The sequence below is a fragment of the Aulonocara sp. 'chitande type north' Nkhata Bay genome, linkage group LG14 (genome assembly GCF_057382095.1).
Source record: "Aulonocara sp. 'chitande type north' Nkhata Bay isolate Kocher_YH1m ecotype deep benthic linkage group LG14, A_spYH_male_GT1.1, whole genome shotgun sequence".
NCBI classification, from domain to species: domain Eukaryota; kingdom Metazoa; phylum Chordata; class Actinopteri; order Cichliformes; family Cichlidae; genus Aulonocara; species Aulonocara sp. 'chitande type north' Nkhata Bay.
The window spans coordinates 22,728,330-22,744,856 of record NC_141357.1 but is presented as its reverse complement, the minus strand read 5'-3'; the positions used below and the strand labels follow the sequence as shown (position 1 = coordinate 22,744,856).

Genomic DNA, 16,527 nt, shown 5'->3' with positions numbered 1-16,527 from the left:
GATAGGGATTAAGAGAAAGAGGGGGACAGAGACAGCTGCTGAGACAGCACAGAGGAACAGAACCCAGACATAAGCCATCTGCTTTACATCATTATAGCAATACATGGTCTGGTAAGAGACACGGTGGAACTGATGGGGACACTTCTAAGAGAAGACATTCATTTCACGAAAAACAACATTTCTACTTCTTTTGGGGCAAGTTGGCGTGTGGAGTTAGTGGTTCAATGAGCATCTTTCACACCTCCTGCAAAATGCAAATCAAATGTTTTAAAATCCTCTTTTTTTAAGCTTCTCCATTCAGCTGTGTGAGGACCATTTTGAAAACCACAAACAGCTCTTGTTTCACAGCAAATGGACACATATTTTCCAATTTGTTTTGTTAATCCCTGACACATTATCGAAAGTCACTCAAAGAAACTAGAGACTTCAGTATGAAGAGGACTGACAGTGGCTATGGGGAAACTGCAGAATTTGCAGCCCGGTCTGACCACCACTTGTGTGGCAGCGGAGACAACGTGTCATACTTTGATGGTGAGGTGGAGGGATGGAGGTTGTTCTAGATATTTATGACATATTTATAACAAATTTATGACATCGGTTTCATGGTCACAAAGGAGTTTTTCCAAAAATGTTGAGAAATGGCTTAAGAGCCAGTCAAAAACTGAAAACAGCATTAAAAAATGGCAAACTTTTCATAACCCTTAGAGTCAGTTTTACATTGGTCCAGATCACATTTTCTACAATAAGTGAATGTGAATACTGATTGTGCAATGTAATCGCTTCAGAATAATGGCCCTACCACAGTGTACACCGGTGGCCTATAAACCTCAGTTTCACATTTGTCACAACCAAAACAGAATGAAGACTGAAGCAATTTGTTTGTTTTTATTTTTTATTGTTTTTAGGTGCATTGATGGATGCTTAAACAAGTAGATTTGTAAAATTATATGAAGTAATAAAGCTAACTGGCAGAAACCTGAAGCAGAACAAACATTTTCAAACATTGGCCATTTTCCAGAGACCTCAGTGACCCGGAAAGGGCTCAAAAGTGACAGTCGGTTGACTTATTTCTTTTTGATAAGTATGGGTGTCTATTGCCAATTGCTTTACAACCCCACACAACATTTAAAAACAAAATGTAAATGTAAAATGTAAATCAAAACAGAATGCATGATTTGTAAATCTCAGAAACCAATATTTTATTCACAGCAACTCGGTCTGAATTTGATGGAAGCAACAAATCTCAGTGGCAACTAAACGCTGGAAAAGTAAGTGGTACTAATAGGAGGGGACATTTTGAAACTTATCAAAATGATAAATGATAAGTATCTTATCATCTGCAGCACATAGTATCATCAACAGATTCAGAGAATCTGGAGAAATCTCTGTGCGCAAGGGACAAGAATGAAAATCAGTATTTGAGCCCCGTGATCTTCAGTGCATTAAAAACAGTGCCACCTGTAAAGAAAATCTCTGCATGGCCTCAGCAACACCTCCAGAAATCACTATCTGTACACACGGTTCACCATGCCACCCACAAATGTATTTTAAAGGAGCCATATATAGACATGATGCAGAAAAGCATCACGTCAACTGTAAGAAAGGCAAGGTTTTTTAATAGAAGAGTCCCGATTCTGCCTGCAGTACAAACCTTTCACTGATTAAAAACATTTGCACATTATTAAGGACTAGTGAGCAGCCAAACCAGACGAGAGAAGGAAGATATTCCTCTCCCAGATGTCCGGCAGCAGGTTTACAGACTGTTGTTAAAAGAAGAGGGGCCCTGTCCCAGCTTTTTGGAGATGTGTTGTGTTGAGATGTGAGATATGTTGCTGCCATCAAATTTTCTTAGATTAAATATTTGATATGATTTATATGTTCTATTGTGAATACAATATGGGTGTATGAGATTTGCAGACCACTGCAATCTGTTTTTATTTACATTTAGCACAGCATCCCAGCTTTTTTGGAAGTGGCATTGTATTTTTATTTAGGCTTCCAGCTGCACATTTTACAGCAAGATTTTGGCAAAGCTGCTGGCAATGATGAATGTCTCACTGTGACCTGGAAACACAACATGCTGGTGAAAAAGACTAGTTAATGCAGAGCGAGTGCACTAGTTTCAAGCACAACCTGGCCTGAATAGATCAGCTGATGCTCCTTTGCTCACAGGGATCTGCTGACTAAGATGATTTTGCAAAATAAACTATTGTGACTCTCGTTTACTACAGAGCCCAGAAAACAGGCACCAAAAGAGACGGGGTTTATGGAGTGGAGTGAAACGGGGGAAACGAAGAAACAGAAAGGGGGACTGTAAAGATCCCATTTCTGCCAAATGTCTAACATTTTTTCCACTGGGCTTACAGAAACTGGGATCACAATGGGAATTAAAAAAAATCTGGCCAAGACAAGCTGGTGCCGAGACCAAACAGATGGCTGACACGTAATGAAAACAGTCAGAAAGGAGAAACAAGTTATTTTTTTATTTCATTCATTCGGCAGTTCTCTTATCCAGTCATGGATTCTTTCATGCAGTCATTGATTCACTCAGTCAAACATCTCCCACCCAACATCTCAGTAATAGTTTTGTTTAAATAGCTATTTTTATCATCTCCTCTGTACACCATACGCAGAGAAAGCAGATTTTTTCCCACAGAAACTAGATTCCTTATGTCTGACCTTACCAACCCCCTCTCTAGTCTCCTCTTTCCATTTCCGTCCTTTAGGCTCTCAGCTGTGAGGGGAAACAGCCAGGCCCCAGTCATTGATCATATATCAAAAGCAGCAAGAGAGACAAAGGGTGTAAAAAACCAAGGCAATTAAAAAGAGGGAAAGTTTGGCAGGAGAAGTCCAAAAGTATGCAGAAGGTAATATTACAAAACAGAGAAACTTAAACAGGAATTTTACCTTAAGGTATTCATTAAATATGAAAATGTGTAAAAAAGATTTACTGTAATGAAGCACACAATTACACAACAGGAACATGCTGAAGTTCCCACAAACTGCCCACACGTGCATGCATGGAAACTTGAGGTGCACTTGTGCTGGTTACCATTACAACGATGGTCAGAGATGGGGTGGTAGTGGTATAACCTTCTAAGGTGGGCGTGGCAGCATCCAGTGACAGCTGGTCCTGTCGTGAACACATGTGACCGCAGTCGGCCCCGCCCACTGATCGCAGGAGCAGTACCACACTGGCCGAGCAACCCATAATCCAAAGCTGGAGACTCCAAGTCCAGCCTGTCCTGATTCCGTCTGGCAGTGTGAGCGTCACCTGAACTGAGGCACAGCAGTTTGCCCTGAACAGCTCAGTTCAGCCCCTGGTCCAGCCAGTGCTGCTGCACTCGGTTCAAGCCCAATGCAGTAAGTAAAGCTCCATCCTAAACTCCCTGTGCCCGTCCCAGCTTTCCTCTCCAATTTCACTTCTCCCAGTCCTGCTTTGCCAGTTTTGTTTTCGCTGAACTGCTCTGCTCCGGTGTCCTGCTCCTAATGCTGCTGAGCTAACACACTGGCAGCTTTACATGTCTCTCCCTCTCTCTTTCCCTCTTCTAATAGACACACACACACCGACTGCAGCTGTGCATGGTTCAGCCCAGCCGAGCTCATTGAACAAATCAGAGTCAGCAATAGGAGTCAGCTGACCAGAACCAGCTGCAATACACACAGACTCCTGCACACACAAACCTACATCTTTTTTTCCTGATTTTCATTCTGCTGCTATGTCCTTCCCCATTTGTCTCCCAATTACACCAGTCCTTTTCAAGTCAGAGCTCTACTGGCTCAGTTTGTGTTATTGCGGTTTATGAGCTAAGCCACAGATATGCTATCCTACATTCTGGTTGATTAGGTAAAATAAACTGTTGCTTTTTTTAAAGAAAGAGCATAGTGATTGTGATGTGTAAGCATTTGTTTTCTACAGTACATCCTGCATAATGCTCCAAATTGGAGGCTGGCAGAGAGTGAGGCTCAGTGGAGAGAGTTGTGGAGTTGTGAGAGAGGCTATTGAATGAAAAGTGGATGGAAAGTGGGAAGTGGGTGGCTTTACGGGCAAAGTCTGCAGAGGGCTGCAGAGAACAGATGAGAACTTCCATTAACTTTAGCACATAGGTAGGTATTGGGACACCAAGCGAAGTATTCCGCATAAAAAAATCTATTAAATTACTTTTAGCTGTCTCTGAGTGCCAGTGACGATCACTTTTGCCATTTTTTTTCATGTCGCCAAAACATCTGGTCTTGCTTTATTGTTCATGTTCCACTTTCACAGTGTTTGGCTTAACTGAAAGAAACAAAAAATGTGTATTCACAGAACAAAATGGTTTTCATATGTTTTACAGCAATTTGAAATTCTTCTTATTATAAAATCTTCTTTGTTTTTCTTGCCAGTTGAACTTGCTGAACCAGAAGCAGACCAAAATATAGATTTTAGGAAACTATGCCTGTAACTATTGTCAGGCAAAGGTTGTTGAAGAGGAGTTTTGCAGCTTTTGTGTTTGGTTTACTGTCAGTTATTATCACTATAAAAGTTACATACATATTTTACTAAGGAAAAATGGAGCTGAGCTGGGTCAAAGTACTACTAGCTGAGAGGCTGAGATAGACAAGAATCAATCAAACAAAAAACAAAAAAAATAAGGAACAGCACTGTTTTAGCAGATAAGAAACATATCTACTGTGATATCGCCCAATCGTTTGCAAAATCTTATCTTTATGATCGTCGCCCTATTTAGTTTTAGAAGAACGACATCATGAGACTCGCTGGATCTTTCTGAGACACTGAGAAAACCGCATGCTCATAAGAAAGTGATATGTCAATCACCAAAAATACAACCTAAAGCATGACCTCCATCACTGTCTAGTTTATGGCGACTGGGACTACAAGTTACACAATTAATATTCATGCGTGAAATTAATTGTCATGCATAAAGTCTCCAGGATGTCACCTTCCGCCCACAGAAATTGATAAGTGGCTGAGAAAATGGATGGATTGACAATTAACCATCCATTTTCTCTTAGACCCCGAACTAATGTTTGAGACCATTATCTCATTAGGAATGTGTTTACAGGGGTCAGTAAGCAAATGAACAGCAGGGTCGTTTTCTCATAGATTTCTATAAAACCAGACTTGTTTTTATAGACAGAAGAGTTGCCCTTGAATACACCTACAGTATTCACTTTTTAGACTATACAGTCAGCCTAAAGCACCTTCTATTCACTTCTAAATACAAAGCACTAAATAAATCATAATAGCAAATAGTTAGTGCTCATTAGGAGAGAAGGCAGATTTGAAAAAGTAATTTTCCATGATGGGCGGCACAGTGGATTAGTGGTTAGCAAAGTCTCCATGTTACACAGCTATCTTGCCTCAATGCAAGAAAGTTGCCGAGTTTGAATCCACGGTCTGCTGAGGCCCTTGCATGTTCTCCATCTTTCTGCGTGGGTTTTCTCTCTGTGCTTTGGCTTCCTCCCACAGTCCAAAAACAGGTATGGGGTTGCGTACATTAATTAGGCATTGTAATTCGATTTCCTGTCTTTCTTTATTAGCCCTGCAACAGAGTGGAGACCAGAGTATACTCTCTGAACAGGTTCTAGCCCTCCCTATGACCCTGAATTGGACAAATGGATGGATGGCTAGAATATTCCACTACAATATAACTAATCAGCTCAAAATGTTGCATATTTCAAGCACTGCAATAGGAAGAATAGCAACATGGGACATTATTTTACACATTCTATCTTTACTATATAATAATTGGGTGTGTGTATGTATAAGCCCATCAGGAGAATTATAACCAGGAGACACATAATCTACAGGTTCAGGCGTTTGCACACTCCTAGTTCCCTGCAGAGTGTAGGCGGTAACCATGGTGATGTTGTTAAGTCATGATTAAGGTCATTAATGACCGTGTCAGAGTGGCAGAAAAATCACACCCCCCCACCCACATAAATGCTAATTATTATAATGCTTTACATAGCTAAATATAACACACAACGGACACCACAAAACACAAATTATTGCACGTATGCAATTGCAATTCCTCTCCCACACTGTGTACAAATATTAACATGCCCCACTCAGTAAGAGATGACAGTGCATATGACCAGTACAATGTACTATGTGGAGAGAAACATTAACCGCACCCACCACCGCCGCCTCTCTGCTTCCAAGTCCCCTGCCTCTCACTGAAGGATATTCAGAGGAACATGCCTTATAGCAGCGCAGCTATTACACACAGAACCACAGAGATGGGCTTTGTTTGTATGCCAAGCCTCCACAATGGTCCTGTCATGAAAATATGCCCACACAGCCATGCCCTCTAGTTGACAGAAAAGTCTCCGTGTTACACAGCTATCTTGATCTTGTACTCTCATTTACTCCTTCCACACACTTTCAAACTGTTTCCAAATATTACACTTCTGTAAGTACAGTTCTACTAAAAGGAGCAATTGCATGCCTACATTAACAAGTACTTCAGAACTATCCTCTAAAGAGTCTAGGTAGATGTTTTTGATATTTTTAAATAATGACATGTTATATTTAGTGAAATTTCTTTGGATAACAAGGTGATTAAAAATATCAAAATGTTTAAAAACATTTTTGTAATATTTATTTCCCACGATTTGACAAAACCTATGCTTTAAGAAGCATGTAACACTAGGAGAAATGAAGCGTGTTGGTTTGAGACTATGATGTCTTTTATTATTTAATCTTGCACATCTGAACAGAGTCATGCTTTATCGGTGTTTCACTTCACTTTCTGTCTTAAAGGAGAAGGAGAGATGATTTAACTTGGAAATTAAATGCTATTTTAGACGGCAGCTTTAGGAGAAATAACAGAAGTTATACAGACACTATTTGGAGCACACATAAGCTAATCAGTAGCCAGTAATTTTTGGGGATTTCCAAGTAAAAACTTTTAACCTTTTATAACAATTGTTATTGGAATATTCTGGCTTACTAACCTGCTCAATCAGAAATGGTGCCCGTCCATTTTTATCTTTGCGATATGTCTTTAAGTATGTCTGACTGTATGTGTGCTTACATATGCTTTTGTAGGCTTATATGTGACTGGGGTTATGTTTTGTGCAAGTTTGAACTTTTATAATAGATGACATCACTGGGGTGTGCAGGGCAGTGTGCTGCCATTTTTCTGTGGAGTTAATGTTTTCCAGCTGTAGAGCCTCAGTCTCTATAACCCCACTGCAGATTTGTTACTCTGCTAAACAACACTAGAAGTGACAAAGCAACAGTTTTGCAGGAGGTTTAATGACAGTGTGCATGCTGCAAACACACAGAGGTAAACTATTTTAGCAAAAGACAAACATAAGCCATTTTACAGACTTCAAATACCTCAGCCAACTAGGCCAAGTAGGAAACCACAGTCCATTAAAACTCCTGCACACTGCCTTGTAAGCAGTTAGCTCTGCTATAGTTAGGTTCCCTGTAGAGCTGGAGGCTGACTCATAGCAGCCGTGTTTGATGTGGTGCAGAACTCTAAAGAGTTTAGTTGGGAAAACACTAACCTGTTCCCATGGATACCACAACAGGAAGAATGCTGTCAATCAAAGGCACTTGGCTCTCAACAGACTATGCACTCATAGTGCAACTACAGCAACACAGGGTCAACCTCATTGTTGCTTAAACTACCCTCGTCGTCTCACACAGCAAGCACATGTGCAGGGTTTCACTTGTGACATTCAAAGACGTGAGTAGCTGAAGTAGGATAGAGTCAGGAGAGGAATTCTTAAGGCTCCAAGCCCCCAGATAAATACGATGGGATCACTTTCTTAGGAGTTTGTTAGGGGGATAATTTAAGGAGCCTTTTTTTCTGCACACATATGTTTCTGCAACATTTGTTCAGGTGACTTGTGGTAGTTCGTGAAAAGGAGCTTGCAGCAGAGAGGTGCTAAGGGGAGATAAAGCAAAGAAAATGTTTGCAGTTTCAGGTGTCGCTGTGTAGTACTTTTACTAACGCTAATCACATGATATCACTTGTGATAGTGCTTTTCATCCTGATGTTCTGTTCTCAGTAAAACCTCAGAGCTCGAGTGTGTCACCGCAGCACACCATCACAACACAAACAGGAAGACACACGAGATCTAAAGTGAGAAATTTTTTTTCAACTTTTTTCAACAGTGTTTTAGGCGCCTGCAGAAATGTACAGTTTATCCCCAGTTTGCAGCAGCTGTGGCCAAACAATACCTGAAAAGAATGCATTCTTAACAAAGCTGTAAGACCATCTCAATGATGTCGATTTCCTTTCCGCCACCTCGCCCTGTGCAATCTACAGGGTAAAGCGATTCATGTGATGAACATAGTGCCCTACTGCAAAACTGCAAAACTGCATCACAGCTCTCATTTGTGAATGTGCCTGTGCAGAATTATTGATCAAAGAGGAAGATACTGCGGACTCTTTCACAGATTCTGTCTGCCTCTGCACTGAGCTGGGTGAGGTTACAGGAAGCACTGACTTCAGAGCTACAACACACTGCCAATGCCATCTAGTGCTGATGACTCAATACAGCAGCCTGTGTGGCTGACGAGGAAATGCCTGTCCCCACACCCCCGTGCTGCTGTTGGTTGCCCTAGTCTATAAGAAATGACCTCCAGGAGGCGCTCTGTGCCAGAGCAACTATCTGGTCCTCTGGCAGCTGGTTTGTTTAGAAAAGGAAGCTATTAAAATGTCTTAAACTGAGAACTAAACTCCTGAGGCAGGAGGGATGTTTGGGGGAGGGGACAAAAGAGCAGATGAGATGGAGAATATGAAAGAGAGACGGCCAGTGAGGAGCAGCTGCCAGAAAATGAGCTGCATTGTTAAAAATGACAACTATTTTCTTAGTAGCCAATTATCTTACCCTGGGAAGAACGCTTCAACCCTTTGCATAGTATACATGTAGACATCTGCATATATAGGTGCGGCATTTGAACAGACCATCACCTTTACAACAGTGAATAATAAAAGAGACAGAACCTGACAGTGTGAAATTAGAGATAAGAACTCATCAGGGGTGTAATTATGTATAACATTATTAAGTGAAAGGGAAAGCTTAAAGCTGCCTGCAAAGATTGAACTTTTAAAATATACTTTCTGTTTATTGCATTGTTTATAGAGTTATATGAAATATAACAAGATGTCACTCACAAAAAAAAAACTACCATCAAGTTATTAAACCACCAGATGCTGATATTCCTCTTCTTGTAATTAGTTCTTCATGTTAGTATCGACACTTGTGTTAGCTGTGCGAAATAAGTCTCCCTTAAAGCTTCACTTGCGATACTTTTAGCATCTTATTGTCTCCTTATCTACTCTGTAAATCTGTTTGTTTTAGCTGGCACTTATTGGAGCTAATGGTAATAAAACTAGAAGGTCAAACCAGCATACACCTGTCCTCCACCCTGCTTCATGCTCACATGCATGCACTCATTCCCACATTTGGAAACATGCATCATAAGACGAATAAGAGACATATAATTAGGAAGTCATGCAGGCGGAGCGGCAGTCAGACACACAGCTATACTGTCACACAGCTTGTGTCTCATTAATTCATTCTCCCACGTGGCATCTCTCTCCACGTCTCCCCGCTGTTCTCTCCTTCCCCCCTTCCCTGTCTTGTCTGGCCACAGCAGTCAAGCGTGAACAGCTGAGGTCACCAGCTTCCTATGCGCTCAGCAATAAATATTTGTGATAATGCACGTTGATCTGGATGAAGCAGGAAGGCTTTTTATACTTTGTTCTGCGCCCCAGATAGCAGAAGCTCACACAGCAAGCGAGGCTTAAGGTAACGTGACTTAGAAAAAATAGACCAGCCCCTTTAAATTGTGCCTCTCCATCCAACAGAGAGAACATTAATCATGAACAGAGACGAGCCTTCGCTGCTGAGAGGGGAGGGTTTGCCAATATTAATCTGTTCATCAAAACTTGATATTACTGGAGAGAGTGCTACAGCAACATAATGAAGTCCACTCTGCCACAGTAGTCATAGTTGTTCCTCTGTGATCCTATCTGGACCATTTACACAGCTGTTTGGCCTCTCCTATTTCCTGTCCAGGTGAGGGAATCTCCAACCAACGAGACACTTTAATGATTTCTTGAGGCTAGCCAAATCAAACCCTGAAGTACCCCCAAATCCGAACTCTACTCCCATTGCAGCCTGGCCCACTGACACTAGGAAACCGTAACTATTCTTTGAGCAATTATCCCTAATGATTTCTGTTTCCTGTAACTCTGGTAGCTTGAAAAATGTGTCCTTACTCTGAACTTGCCATATTCATCCTAAATCGGGCCCAAGCTAATATTTACTTTTATGCAGCCATGCCAGAGACACATACCAGCACAATGGATAGTGTGATAATAAGCTACTGGGGACATAGACAGAAAAATAATATCAGCTTCATTCTAGGCTAATCAGTGAAAAATCATCATAACACCTCATATCAACCCCCAGTCTAAATCTTCACTGTTCTAGAAAAGCCCATGTGATTGCCTGAATTGCAATGAATCATTCAGTAAGAACGCCTGCGTATGACACCTACACAAAGCTTACATGTAACCTCTGTATAACCTCTAAACCAGCGCTAACAGTCTACCAGATGCCCACTCAGCTCTGCTCCCTTTCCCCGAGGTCCCAGTTTAGAATAAGGACGCAGCTGTTCTTAAGACTTTTCCTCATGCGTTTTTTTATATGTGCTATCCTCCCTTACCTTTTCCTCTTTCCCTCTTCTCCCACCTCCTAAAAACTCAAAATACCTCTTCTGTCTCTCCCTCTGCCCCAAGCTTTTCTTTTCCTATTTCTTTTGCAGATTCCCTCTTTGGCTCTTTGGCTGACATTTAAGCCAAATAAAATTGATGTGTCTTGTATGTACAGAGAAAGATGCAGAGTTAAGGCACAAACTATTAGGGAGTGCAAATGCACAGTAAGCCAGTAAATCCAAAACAGAAAATGAAAAGCTAATATCAGCAATTACCAAAAACCAAAAAAACCCCAAAAACAAAAGACTGACTACTGAGATTTTGCAGACACGTTCCCTCTAACCACGTGACATTAACTTTTTGGTTATTTTGGACATATGAAAATCATGGTAATAATGAAGCATCAAGTGAATAAGGGTCTCCAGCAGTTGTCTGATAGCCACCAGTCCCTGAGTGGTTGCAAGTGGCTGCTGCAGGTTGATGGCAGTTGCTGGGAAAATGACTGCTGAAGTCCAAAACATCAGACCTAGGAGTCCAGATTCTACAACCCTGGGAGGTTTTTGGTGCATCTGATTTCACTCAGCAAGAGTCAGCAACTTCCAGGAACCGCTGCCAACCAGTCAGGTTTTCCCCTAGCAACCAGTGGCTGTGTCATGATGGAACACTCTTGAACAATGTGACGTCATCTGACAAACCACGCTATACCATAACAAGCTATTTATTATTTTTCTTTCACTTCGATTACGGTACGGCCAGCTCACAAATATAGTTCAGTTTAAGAAGCAGAAATACCGACATGACGTAATGTAACCTTAACAAGGTTCATTTTTGAAACAAAAAATCTAGTGACAAAGATAACAATGGTAACGAGACAGTAAACCTTTTCAACCTTTTTAAAAACTCCCAACAAAAAATCCCAACAATTAAAAAAAAAAAATCCAACCCAGGAGATGAATATCTCAATAGTGTATTCTGTAAACTCTAATCAGCTGTGGAAACTACAAGCCACCCTGTTTACAGTCTCTGTGGTAATTTAACTGGTTCATGGGAGTGAAAAATTCCTGCTACTTTCCAAAGTGAGAAGCAATTTATTTTAAAGATAAAACTTTGTTGGACTTTTTTTAAATGATTGTCCGTTTATTCACCATAAAAAAAGTAGCTTTATAACAGATTCCTAATTTGATTAAATGCAGCTTAATGCTGCTTACAATCCATTATAAACTGGCATTAAAAACTCCATTTAAGTCAGTTTGTGTGTGAATTTATGTTGGTATCTATTTTGCTGTCAAATGGTGTAAACAGTAAGGCGGGATTATTGCTGGGCACAACCAGAGTAAATAGGAAGAAAAAACACCTGAAAGATTCAAACATCTTGCAAAAATATGTTTGTTTGTTAGTTTACAGATTTTAAGGATGTCCTCTCCAGCTGGTGGCAGCTAAAATATTATTCCATCCTGCCAATTTGTTGCTTAATTAGATCACTCCTGGGGTTTCTCCATCTTACCCCCTCCAATCGTTGAAAAGAGTTAACGAGGAAAAGTCCTGATCATATATCAGTGCCTCAGAGTGCAAGTAAGTATGCAGATACAAGAGGGCGAAGGCAGCAGAACATGGGAGTCGAAGGGTAGCAGACGTTGCATATTCAGGCCTCCTACTCTGGAATGCAACATGAAGGAGAGAGACAACACTGCAATTCACTCACAGAGAGTTACTGAACTATTCTTAGAGCAGTATGTGAAGTGGACCCCTAACACCATCACCACCACACGACCCCCACCGTGAGGACTGTGACCAGACACTGGACAGACGGGAGCTGAGTGTCTTACTGAGGTGCGGGGCAGGATGGTGAGACTAAACCAAGAGCTTTAGAAAAAGAGAGGATAAAAGTCGAGCTCCGTGAGGCAAAGCCTGGTCGGCTAAGTCTAAATAGAGCAGTTCACTGGCTGTGAAGCCTTTCCAAAGAGCCTATTGTAAACGCACACTGGCACAATGCACGGAGCCCCGGGGACCTCTCTCGCTCTCTGTCACTCCTCCTCTCATGTGACCTCTCGCAAACACTGACATACAGGCAGGCACATACTTTCTCTCTGCCCACTTTTCCTACCTAGACTAAACAGACGTTTTTTTCTTCCAATACAATTCAAGAACTGACAGTCTGAAACTACAAGGCTACGTGTATGACATAAAAAAAGAAAAAGAATTTCCTGTGCTCACAGCCAGCAAACACTCACACTACTGACATCAATGTGCAGCGCATCATGCAGTTCAAACAGTGGGTGAATTCAGTAGAAGTCAGTGTCAGCAGTGACAGGCTCAGATATTTTCTCTTTGCTTTCATTCCTCTGTCCTTGCTGAATGAGTCATTGAGAATATCAGAGCTGACACACACCATGGCCTGGCAGTGCACGTTCCTACTGTCATTTGCCAAACGAGACTGAGTCGTCTCCAGCCATAGCCATCTCTCAGTCATAACAAATGTCAAAGAGCTATTCATCCCCTCTAATCCCTTATACATACAACATATACACTACTGTTCAAAAGTTTATAGTCAACTTCCCAGGTTGTTGAAAGAAAAGTACATTTGTAATCATTAATTTGAATTTTTTTATCATCCAGTGGTGCAGTACTTTAGCTAATGCAAGTTAATCACATTTCCTGTTACGATTTTGCTGATTAAAAAAGCTAAACAAATCAGCTAAGTATGTGTAGCATCGGCCTTTATAGCGTCAAAGTGGGTAAAAAAAAGGGGGTGACTTGTCTGTGGACAACTGAAGCTTCCACAGGGTAAGGCAAAGCCATACCCTGTGGAAGCTGTTGAAACCACTTTCCTCGTAAAGCAGGACAACGACCCAAATCACAGCTCCAAAACTGAGCTTCTGATTATTTGGTATCTGGGAAGTGCCCATCAAACTAATCAGAAAAAAGCTGTGGGAGGTGCTTCAAGAAGTCAAGAATACCACAAAAGTCACAGTCAGTCTTTAAGACAGTGATTGCTGCAAATTTACAAAGTTTGAGGGGAAAAATTATTTTTCAAATATCATTGTTTGTAAACATGAAAATATTTACTCATTACGTCCTGACATCTTTGAGAACTAGAGGGACACCCAACTATTCACTTTGAGCAAGCATTTAGTGACAAGTGACAAAATGTTATCTTAAACAGAAAGGCATGTCGGCAAGGAGGCTCAAAAAGGGCAACAATCTGCATTTACCTCTGACTCAACATAACAATTTTCAACCAAAGGGCAAAGTAATCCACAGAGACTTGGGGAAAGGAGTGAGGGCGTCAGGAATTTTAGACAATTAGGGAATTTAAGTGTATAAGAAAAGCCAGAGCAAAAGAAAAGCTAGATGGAGAGGATAGAGTTACAAATAAATGAGCTAAGTAGTAAAGGAGAAAGGGATGCTACACAGGTTGAAAAGAACAAATAGTTGGGAGTTCGCCTTGTAATCGGAAGGTTGCCGGTTCGAGCCCCGGCTTGGACAGTCTCGGTCGTTGTGTCCTTGGGCAAGACACTTCACCCGTTGCCTACTGGTGGTGGTCAGAGGGCCCGGTGGCGCCAGTGTCCGGCAGCCTCGCCTCTGTCAGTGCGCCCCAGGGTGGCTGTGGCTACAATGTAGCTGCCATCACCAGTGTGTGAATGTGTGTGTGAATGGGTGGATGACTGGATATGTAAAGCGCTTTGGGGTCCTTAGGGACTAGTAAAGCTCTATATAAATACAGGCCATTTACCATTTACCATTCAAATATATGTAAAAACTGTAAAATAATATAAACCTATGTGGACACTCAGGTATAGATTTCTTAGCACGAGCTGTAAATAACTGAGAAATGCTACAGAATGAAGTGTGCAGAGGCACAAAACGCAGAGTGTCAGTGAAACGAGCATGCGGAACATCCTGTTTCACATTACCAGACACTCTGACACTTTCACAACCTCTGACACTTGCTATGCTATGCATGCAAACTGAGACTGAGATCAGCATTGTTGATGTACTAAAACATGGTCTAACCTTGCAAAAGAAAACAAGTGCGCACGCACAATAAATTTTCTGTTACCACCAAGCCTATGCTGTTGAGTCAGAATCATTCAAAGTTAATAGACATGTGCTTAATATCTGCAGTCTGACACACCTCCATTTCTCTCATGGAGACAAGTTTACAAAACACAGGAAAGTTGCACATAGAGTTGCCAAAAACCAGGAAACCATATGACTGAAGCAACTGAAACACGGTGTACACAATGGAATCCAGAAAGGGCACATCCTTCCAAAGTATTTCCTTTAAAGTGATTATAATTTTAAAAAATTAAAGACAAAACAGTGAAGGTTGAGGTTACAACTGCCAAGGTGGTGAATGTTGCATCCTACGAGACTCAGACTGGTTCAAGTAAAATAAAATAAAAGTATTAGCATTGAAGTGTCTTGATGCATGCTCAATCATCCAGGTAAGTAGATCCCAAATTCTGTTTATCTGGACGTAGCGTTTTCAGTGGGAGAAACGTTTCGTCACTCATCCAAGAGACTTCTTCACCCTGGGTGAAATTGAGTGCAAAGAAGGTGCTGCAACAGAAACCTCCTAGTAATTGCTTTGGTTGCTAGCAGATTAGTTGCCTCTAATTATTCATATTAATCTGCAAACACTTGCTAACTACTAGGCAAGCCTGTGTGGCTGGGAGTTTTTTCACTTGACCCTACATTATTACAGGGTTGTCACAATTATACAACAAGTTAACATCACATAGCTAGCAGGCACATATCTGCAAAACCTCAACAGTATCTTAAACAACCCTCAGGCTTTGCCTCTGTAAAAACTTTGCTGATGAGTTTATGGGCAAATTTTAGACATTGTGGGAAATCCAGAAATCAAGATTATTTGTACTATGTTCATTGGCTAATGGCTCTTCAGATCCTGTTTCTTCACATCCTCTTTCAAACACCATGCTGACAACGGGGATAACACAATTAGGATTTCAAAACAGTTCAGAAATGACTGGATGACATCACGGAAGTGACGCCCATCTTTCATACCATCCGTTGCCACGATCACTACAGAGTACGAAATGTCTTTATGTTCTGTCATGTGCCTCTACAGTTAATATTTTCAAACTAAAAAATGATAGTAATTGCAGACAGTTTTATTTCATGTCACATGAAAATATTCAAAGCAGCATATGTTTTAACTTGTATAGAGTGCCCTTTTAAAATGACTGAATAAATAAAAAGTCTTAATACGCTCCACTCCAGCAGCACGGTTATTACTTCAGATTTATTTACATGGTGTGTGTCTCCTAAGCATGATTAATGTTATACACTGCCATCTATTAATGTTAATTTTGTTGTAATTGGGGTTTGCCTTAGGAGATCATTTTGCAAACACGGTCATTCACCCAGATGTATCTTGTTTTCCTAACAGTTTCCAGGTAACGGCCTTGTGCTTATTAAAAATGTGGCATTTGCTTCGTGAAATTTCATCACTGATTTCACTGACCCGCTTCTCTGCTTTTTTTGACCATGTTTAATATTCTAATTCATAAAGGCTGTTGGGCCGACCTCAACCATAAATCCAGATAATCATTATGTAAAGTCTTGCTTTAATGGTTCCATTACAAAGTCGAGAACCAAAAGCTCCCCTCTTGATTGTTCTTGTTGGAGGAGTATCTTTTCTCATGCTGCCTTTTACACACACACACACACATATATATATATATATATCCATCCATCCATTCACTTCCGCTTATCCTTTTCAGGGTCGCGGGGGGCGCTGGAGCCTATCCCAGCTGTCATAGGGCGAGAGGCGGGGTACACCCTGGACAGGTCGCCAGTCTGTCGCAAGGCT

At 41.1% G+C, this 16,527-nt stretch overlaps 1 protein-coding gene across 6 annotated transcripts in view; it reads right to left on the bottom strand.

Annotated features, from left to right (window-relative positions):
• dock10 (dedicator of cytokinesis 10) overlaps positions 1-16,527 on the bottom strand; it is a 65,263-nt gene that overhangs the window by 42,119 nt on the left and 6,617 nt on the right. For 4 of the 6 annotated variants that reach the window (XM_086261583.1, XM_086261582.1, XM_086261586.1 and 1 more), the window contains exon 1: positions 3,053-3,528. The exons of 1 other annotated variant lie outside the window; for it this stretch is intronic. In XM_086261583.1, coding sequence (XP_086117709.1) covers positions 3,053-3,211 — 159 coding nt within the window. In that variant the 5' untranslated portion in view covers positions 3,212-3,528. Of the gene's footprint in view, positions 1-3,052; positions 3,530-16,527 lie in introns of those variants that run through there. One more of the 6 variants, XM_086261581.1, reaches the window with a different exon arrangement.